The sequence below is a fragment of the Poecilia reticulata genome, linkage group LG11 (assembly GCF_000633615.1).
Source record: "Poecilia reticulata strain Guanapo linkage group LG11, Guppy_female_1.0+MT, whole genome shotgun sequence".
Taxonomy (NCBI): Eukaryota; Metazoa; Chordata; class Actinopteri; order Cyprinodontiformes; family Poeciliidae; genus Poecilia; species Poecilia reticulata.
In genome coordinates, this window is record NC_024341.1 from 6,142,081 (window position 1) to 6,151,563 (window position 9,483).

Sequence of the window (9,483 nt, forward strand, 5' to 3'; positions counted from 1 at the left end):
TTTTTACTACAGCCACACTCATTGTAGTGGTGAAACTGAAGAAACAGAGAAATTATGAACATTGTGGAGAAGCCTCAATGTTGTAATTTGATCAACATTGAATTTCCCTTTGGGATTTCAAAAGTATTTTAAAATTAAATTAAATATAAAATGAAACTTGGTGCTTTAACAAATTCAACTTGTTTTTTCGACAGGATTTATTGCAACATACAGGGTCCATTTGTAGTCATTACCAATCAGTATATTTCTACTGGGAAACATTGAACATGATTAGCAAAGCTGATAGTAAAAGCAGTCGCTAGTACTTGTGTTTAAGAAGTTATTATTTTTCATCGATAAAATTTCATCCATGGTGCATAACTAATGAGAGCTTCTGAACTTTTTTCTTACAAAAACTACACACTTGGATGTTTGGAAATGTTTCCAGCTGTGTAAAAAAAAAAGCCACGCGCCACAAGTGGCATGTCTGATAAGTGACCAACTCAAGCAGCATGCCCCACTATTTCACCCGCTAATAACATGTTAGGCTTGTGTTCCTTTAAGAATGTTAAAAAAATTATATCAGACTCCACAAGAAACGAGTTTCTTAGAAAACTACCCCCAAAACTGAGCAGTGGTAAGAAACAAAGGAAGAAAAATGAGGGTAGACACACTGAACACAGACATCAGTAAAGACAGTACACGGAAAAAAGACAGAAAACAGAAAAAAGAAGATAATAAGGGAAGAGTGGAAAAAAAGAGTAGAAAAGACATGAGAAAGAATACAACATTTGAACAGATGGGATAAAGAATAAAGTCTGAAAAGAGAAACATTTTTCATACTTGTTCATACTTTGAAAATACTGAAATTAATCTTAAATTGCTCAGCCTTTCCTCTTTCTTTCCTGAACAAGTAAAGCCACGACTCAATGAAGCTGCAAGTCAAAATGTTTTGGTGTGTAACGTGAAAAAATACACATTTGCAAATGTAAACTTACCGACAAAAAGATGAATTTGCAAAGAGAGAGAAAAAAGAAAAAGATTTATAGCCGACTCAATCTGATGCATCTCTGGCACTGCTCCAAAGCTCTCACCGAGACACACACACACGCGCGCGCACACTCACACTCACAGGAGACGGGAGTGGAGCAGTGCCCAGATTCCCAAACATTCTCGGCGTTATGTATAGCATTATGTAAGTTCACACAGGAACGGCTCATTTGCTCCTTATCTATACAAACTACACCCAGAGAAAAACTCCACGGGGGGGCTGGAGGGAGAACATGCAGTCTCATCTCAATTGGCAAACTTCACAGAAGAACACACAGCGACGTTATAGCCAGCTTCTTTCTGTTTAACAACTTAAATCTGCTTTTTTTCCCCCTGCACTAGATGTAGAATGGAGGAATGTTTTCTGTGGAGACTCAATTCACTATTCACTGCGGTCTTACTGGAGCAAAGACTCTTTCCTGGAAGCTAAAGAGAACCAATCCAACTTAATGTCAGCTCAACAGGAGCTCTGCAGTCCCACGGTTTGGGCTAGCAGGAGGCTCCACGTTTGTACCTCCACCCGGAGGAACAAGGCGGCTGACGTTACGTCACCTCCTTCATTCCCCTCTGAGTCGCAGCGAGACGTCACAACGTCAATCCCAAAAGCCTGTCACAAAACAAAGTCCGCAGCTTGTTAATGGTGTTTGTTTAGCAGTTCTATTTATAGAGCACCCAAATCCTGTTCAACCAAATTCCTTAGGTTACTGGAGAGTTGGAGAGGAGAAACCCCAAGCGGAGAAACAAAGGGCTCATTCTGCAAGGAGTTGGACACTGGAAGTGGGTCTGTTGTGTTGCAGAGATGCCATATTTCAGCGAACCAGACTGAGAGACCCCAACCTCGAGGCAAGAGGTCTTGCTATTGCACACATGGAGACCCCAAGAGAGGTTTGCAGAACTATAATCAAGAGGCTGTCCTTTTATGCAATCCATAACTTAACTGTTACGGCTCCCACATACGTTATCCGTATCCAAACAGATGATGGCAGTTGCGGGAATTTGCACACACCTTTCGTACAATGGCACAGACCACCTAGGACACACCACTCCCGCTTCTGTGTACATCAGAAAAATCACAGTCTAGACATTGCAATTTCCATCCAGGAGTTAACCATTTGCCAATCATATTACAACAGTAGTTACTTAGTACATAGTACTTAGAATCATACAAATGTACGTAATTCCTCACTGTGTCAGGTCAACGTTCCTCAAAAGGAGACAAAGTATTTGTGTCTCCTGCAGACAAAAAAAACCGATAGTGGGCTAAATTTTCAAGCAGACTAGTTGAAGGTAGATATCAACATTGATGTGATTGGTCAAACTCCTGACCAATCACTCAGCTCTGTTGAACAGTTCGACCTCGGTCTAGTGTCAAGTTTGGCAGGCGGATATCTCTGCGAACAAAATGACAATTTTCTTTATGCGTCTATGTCAATAAGGGTCAATTTCTGAAGTTTGAATGCTGGGGCCTTTAAACCTATTCCAACAGTGTCACTGGTGTCAAGGTAAATTAAGGTTTTAAAAAGTGCCTGTGATATTAAAGAGAAATGGGAAAAAGAAGGGAACCACCAAATTCACATTGATGACTGGATAGACATTTTGAATAACTGTTGGAAATGTACATCATCACTAATATATAGGGAATGTGCTTGGAAGACTGTTACATGCTTCTTCAAAACACCAGCTCAGAGGTGCAGAGATTCAGATAAAACATGCTGGAGGTTATGTGGGTCGAAACAAGCTGGACATTTTCATATCTTTTGGAGCTGTCCCAAGCTATTTTCTTACTGGAAGATAATCAAACAAAGTATGGAGACTGTTATTGGGGCCAATTTTGCTCCAAACTTTGAGACTATGATCCTGGGCAAACGACCAAACTGTGTAAAGGGATTCTATAAAACATACATGTTCAACATAATGCTAAGTGCTGGTAAAAAAGCAATCACTTGGAAATGGATGACTGACAAAACGCCCACACTAGAAGACTGGGTAAACATCATCCAAGACATTTGCAAGATGGAAGAACTGACATTTGCATTGAAACTGGAACAAGACAGATTCGAAAGGTGTTGAACCCCGTGGCGGACTTTCATGAACACCAGATCTGATACTAATGAAAGTGAAGTGACAACCATTGTTCCTTAGCTACTCTGTTCGGTTTTGACTATTTGTTTTACGGTTCTGAAAAGTTATTCTGATGTGATACGAACTTGCTCAAACTCTTTATTCCCCACTCTCCTGTGTGGAATTGGGGTGGAGGAGGAATAAAGGAAAATGGAACATTTAAAACTGGAGCCGGGATAATCACCTAAGGGGGTATGCTATATCGATCAATATAACAAACTGAAAAGAAGATTGTATAAGACTGTACCACCTTTTGTGAACAAATGAGATGCATACTTTTAATGTTGTTCCTCAATAAAAATTTTAATAAAAAAAAAAAAAAAAAGGAAAAAAAAGTTCCTGTGGCTTACTGGCCATTTAAGGATTATGCCAGAGAAAGTGTCAGTGATCAGAGCTTTATCTGGTCGTGTGAAGCGTAAAGTAAGAGTTGCCGCTCTGAACACTGCTGTCAGCTGGCTAAAACTGAGCTTACACCATTGCTTACAAGAGTCATAGTCAATAGCTTGGAAAATATTTCAGGTTGTGAAAACAGTACACAGACTTAATGTGGGAACCACAGAACATTTCGGTTGAACAGCTGATTACTGACTCTACTTGAGCAGAGAGCCCAACTAATTAAACAAACAGCACAATAAAGAGCAGAACAAAAAGGTACTGTATTCTGTACAACATGCACTTAAACATCCCTACTTCTGTAATAATAAATGCTACATTGCTTAAACAGCAGTAGAAATACATGTTTCTTATTTTTCTAAATAATACCCAACATTGTTCTTTTAATTTGTTATGGAAACGTTATTAAAGAGTAAACTGGTATTTTATACTACAGAGTCTGCTATAGAGAGTCTTTGTATTTTCAAGCAATAAAAAACCTATTACTTCAAAAAATATCAGCCCATTTAGTGTTTGATATTGGTCCCAAAAACCTTTTTATGGGTGTGCAGGTTGAGTCTTGTCTGTGAATTTGTTGAACAATTTCTCAGGATTTAAAGCTGTGCCATTAAATAATTGGGGAAACTGTAGCTCTGAAATATAAGGCCCACTTTATGGGGAGATAAATCTAAGTCTGTCTTAAGACTCTAATTTATTTATTTTTATTCAACCCACTTTTAAAAAGGCTTTATACAACAGACCACTCATTAATTAATGTTAGAACAAGCTAGTAATTCTAGATCAGCTTTGACAAATGTTTCATATCCAGATTAGAAGATCAGACTACATTCCTATGTTTTGTTTGTTCTTTTTTTTTTAATTCTGCTTCAAGGGCTGCTGAAGACCAACTAAGCTCAAAAAACAAACTTTGAAGTGAAAATTAGTGCTGCACACCCACAAACACTTCAGTCTGAAAACAGATCTGAAAACAGGTTTCTCCAAGACACGTACAAATAAACAGCTGCTTTCTTTAAATAAATAAAAATATTCCACATGCTAGCCAATTAACAGACTAATAATCTCACCTGGATTAACTTGTACAATTAATTGGAAATTTTATTTATTTTGTTTACATTGTAAACAAGGATCTGGTTGATGCAAACCTCAGTTGAATTTCTGTTTCTAGTAATTTTGTCATCTTTGGTGATTATCTAGTTAGTAGCCTAAGTTGGTACCGATTCTGATCCAAGCTTAAGTCTGCATCCACTATATTGTATTGGACCGTCCATCTGCTGGACTGTCTATCGTAACTGTAGTAAGTTGGAGCCCCAGCAATGTTAGCTTGTTCTGTCTGCCATGTTTACTCTTTTGCTCGTGCAGACGCAGGAGCTTTATTGACTTTTTAGATTGTTCTAAAATATCAAAGTGTCAGTCTTTACGATGTTTTTACCAGAATTATTGTGCCACCACAAATAACATTGGGGCTTATTGGCAGCCTTTGCAAAGGTGATTCTTCGAACATTGTTGTGGAGATACTTTTATAGCTTCCTAAAATATAAAAATGGGGGGGGGGGGAATCCCAACAGGTCATTATTTCAGATGCTACTTGGTTAAAGGACGTTACAAAAGTGAACGTTCCAACGTTGTATAACAACGTTCATTGTTGTTTTACATGCATATGTTGTTTCAAGTTCTGTTTTTTCTCTCTTTCTGCAGGTGTAGAAGCAGACTTCTAGGGCATTTTCTTTTGTCCTCTTCATCTTTTTCTCTCTTCTCTATTCTTATGGCACTTACATTTATTTAGATTTTTATTGTACTTAAGTAAAAAATGGAGTTTGCAGTACGGTAGTTCATTTAGAGACCATATAGTTTCTAGGTCTGATAAATATAATTAATAAGAAAAGTGGCACTGGAGGCCATCAATTAGTTCATGACAAAAGTTGGACAATTCTGATAATTGGTGCATCTTATTTTTTTGAAAGTTACTCTTGTAACTAGTACATTTAACTTATAGTTAGCCATGTTCAACAGCAAAAAAAGCAAAAAAAAAAAAAAAAAAAAACACTCGACAAAGAAACAAAAGAAAATCTAAGACCTTGAGCATTAATGCATGATTACCTACAAAACATCAGTGAAATCAGAGCACCACCTTGCTGGTACAAGTAATTTGAGTAGGTTAAGTTTATATAAATGATGCTGTAGCCACATTATAGAGCTTTTATCAGATAGTTCTCAATCAATCCAGGTTGGCGCTCACAGTGCTATTTAAAGGAACCTGAATTTTAGAGCCACACTACTTCATTACTTCATTAATTCACACGCTGTGTTCCACTGACATGCAAACAAGCACAAAGCTCAGAAAATATTTACCTGGTAGTTTGAGTGACGTAAAAAGTAGTCAGGGCATCCTGCTAAAGCCATGATGTTTGCCTTGTGCTCCCTCTCGCAGGGAACCCTCTGGTCTCAGCAAGCACCCTGCACATGGAGGAGGAGCACAGCGAATAAATGAGACGAACCGAGGCTAAACTGACAGGATAATGATTAGAGGGAAAAGGGGGGAAAAAAAAAAAAAAAATCCAGAAAGACAGATGTCAAAGGCCTTTCTAAAACTGCAGCCCATGCGGGTATTGTGATAGCAACTTTGTAAAACTGGTATCCAGTTTCGAAAACCCAACACTCATCTTTAACCTAAAGGAAAAAGAAGAAAAGCCTGCATGTATGCACGGCTTGTGAATGCATTGACGTGCACATACACAGTGATTCCTGTGTAAACACAACCATTGTGTTCAACACAAACGCGCGCGCACACACACACGCGCGCACGCACACACACACACCAGTCAGTCCTCAAACAAAGCCCAAGGGCTTATGAATAAATAAGAAACCTTCTCCAAGTTAACAACTCATGACCACTCACCACCTGCAGCCTGTAGAGGGGGGAGTTTTTAAGAAGCCACTTGGAAAAGCAGTCAGATAGTTTCTTATATTCTGCCACTACAAGACGTGAACTGATGTGTGTTTAAGTGGACTCTCACATGGTCAGCATTAAATGTTTGTTTAACCACTGCCATAGCTTAAAATGTTTCATTTTCAAAGCCACAAACATTTTCCGTCATGTTGTTTTAAAGTTGATAATGAGATTCAAGAGAAAGTCCTGGAATGGGTCTGGAGTGTTTTGTAGGATTTATGGCTCCAAGTACCACAGAGATGCTCTTCCAAGGTCTTTACTAACGGACTGCAGGTCAGCTAGCTGAAAGGATACTTCTTCACTTTTTCTATGCTTATAAGTACAAACTGCTTACAAAAACATGGGCATTAGCGATCTGGAAACGAATGCATCCCTTTTCCCGAGGTAACACCATTTAAAAGCTACGACTACCGACTGAAGGCCAGCTTCACCAGATAGCAGGATTGAAACACAGGAAGTGCAGTCGCTCATTTCCTGTGAAACCTGCGTGATGGGGCGACAACCATTTGCCCTCCTCTAGCCAAGCGATGGGCATGTGAAATTTTGAGCTCCAGTTCCAAGAAAGTTGAAATATGTTCAACTTTTGTTGTTGCCAACACATCCTGTCAGTTGGGTTCGTCCCAAGTGGCGAAAAACATTTGTCTTTCGTCACCCCCCATGTGTTGAGCCCATAATATGGTTGCTTTACCCATGTCAACCTGCAAAAGCCAAACATTAGAAACTTATCCAGCTTGTGAAAACTGTTTCTAAATTTAGCTGGTGTATATTTTGTGGTTTTGCATACATCTACGAGTATTTTTTGTGTTTCTCTTTTAAATAAAAGTAATTTAATTATGGCATACATTTTTACCTAAGCATTTCTGATTAAATGTAACAATCAGGATTATCACAACCTGGGAATCTCATACCGGCCTAATGCCCACTTATTAGTTTCAGAATCCCTGCTAGAAAGCCCTAATCACCATGAAAATCCACTCAACTACCTGCAGAACCTCACAATCCGCCTGGTTCACAAGAAGCTGTGATCACATTTAGGAGCTCTTGTTGTTGTTACTGAAACCAGAACCACATGCATACTTCAACAAAGTTCAGCAAACATAATCTACACATGCATGCTAAACTTTGCAACTCTCCGGCTGATTTCCCTATGCTTTCCCTCTCTGTGCTCCTCTGTTGTACATGTCAGGTCATTATACAACACATATCAGATGATTCAAACAATAAGTCTTCCACCAGCAACTCCGCCTCCGCCTTCTCCTTTCACCCCACTAATTACTGTTTCCACAGGGGCTCGGCTATCTTTAGGTCGCTCTCGCTGACTGAGAATGCGTGTCCAAATGTGTGTGCACAGTTGGACACACTTCGAAAAAGACACTTTCTCCACTCCTGATAATTGCGTGCACCCCTTCTACCCCATCCTTCCTTTTTACTTATGTCCAGTTTTGAGTCTCGTAGGTTTTTCCTCTACAGGATCAGGCTGCTCACACCAATCAAACTGCTGGCCAAAAGGGCAAGCCCTGCTGATTGTATGTGCAAGCCTAATAAGCCTGAAAGCTAAGCCAAAGCTGCAAGTGCTTGACATTTAGTGACATTTGTGGCTCCTCCTGCAGAGAAAGGGAATAATTCAGCTTTACTAGCAATACAGGGACACCTAGAGATTTAATGGACTATGAAGCAACTTAATAATGCCACACTTGCTGGAGTTTTTATCCACACTCAGACTGGGGTGTATCTCTGCCAAAAATCACACTAAGAATGATGGTCCCTACATGTGGTGTTCCTTATGCACCAGCAGCATACAAAAATATTTTACTAGGTGCTAAGAGAAATGACACAGTTAGCTAGTCCTGCATGGGAGTAGCTTCTAGAAATGCTGCTGCTGCTGCTGCTGCTTTAGGTAAATGGCTGGCATTAGTTTGGGAAGCACTTTTGTGAACGAAATAATCATTGCATCACTTACTGATACTGACACAACATTGGGAGAGATTTAAAGAGAGCAAACTCTTTCCAATAATGCCAAACGTTTGTGCTCACACAGGTAACCTGTAGGACGTCTCATGCTTTTTATCATTCAAAAATACTAAATTAACAAAGCTAATAAACTTAAAGGACACCCCAGAAGAGTGTGTGTTTTTAGCATGACAAAAACTATAAAGTAATTTCTGACACTACAAGCCGTCAGTAAGCTCGTCTATAGCTCCACTGCACGTTCCTACATGACCGAGAAGAAGGGTTGCCTCTGACTTTAAGCATATGCGCTCCTAAATTAGTTCCTAAACAAATACACAAAGTGCTTACGGTTATGAAAGGACAGCACGCAGTACAACAAGCTCGTGTCCAGGACGCACGACGTATCAGCGACCGGTGAAACGCTTCAACTTTCCTCGTCTGAATCTCGGCACGAATTGTTTCCCACCCCCCCCCCAAAAAAAAACCTCTGTCCGCCGCCGTGTTCACCTTGTCCCCCGAAGCGCTGTCCTCGCGCACGTTCAAACCACACATACACAAGCTCACGCTTTCTCTTGCTCATACACGCGCACGCGCACGACAACATACACACGTCCAGCCCACTCCACGCTCCCTCCCCGTGCTTCGACCAGCTGACTCTCCATGGTCTCGCCCCTATCACGCACTCGCGCGCGCACGTCGGGGTGAAACCTCCTCTCTCTCTTTCTCTCTCTCTCTCAGCTCCGCCCCGGAGCTGAGCTGCACTGCAAAATCTAACTTATCTCACACGCTGCTGGTCAGTGGGTTATGTTCCGACGTCACTCGTCTACGTTTTGACACACCCCCTCTGAGTGACAAAACATTCAACATATTGTGATTTTTTTTTTATGACTTCATGTTGAAATGAGAACATTTAATTTAAAGAAGTATGTAAGATGATTTATTTTTGCATTTCAATTAATGTGGTTACATACCAGCAGGGGCGGATCTAGAAAAAATATTTATGGGGTGGCAAGAGGGTGGCAGGGACTTTTTCAGGGGTGGCA

The 9,483-nt window shown here is 40.2% G+C and overlaps 1 protein-coding gene across 5 annotated transcripts in view; it reads right to left on the bottom strand.

Annotated features, from left to right (window-relative positions):
• Window positions 1-9,483, bottom strand: part of LOC103472075 (growth factor receptor-bound protein 10-like) — a 58,384-nt gene that overhangs the window by 46,675 nt on the left and 2,226 nt on the right. The window contains exons 1-2 of one of the 5 annotated variants that reach the window (XM_017307576.1): window positions 8,948-9,108; window positions 5,893-5,997 (exon numbers count right to left, since the gene is read on the bottom strand). In XM_017307576.1, the coding sequence (XP_017163065.1) occupies window positions 5,893-5,943 (51 nt within the window). In that variant the 5' untranslated portion in view covers window positions 5,944-5,997; window positions 8,948-9,108. The other 4 variants (XM_008421452.2, XM_008421454.2, XM_008421453.1 and 1 more) reach the window with 4 other exon arrangements.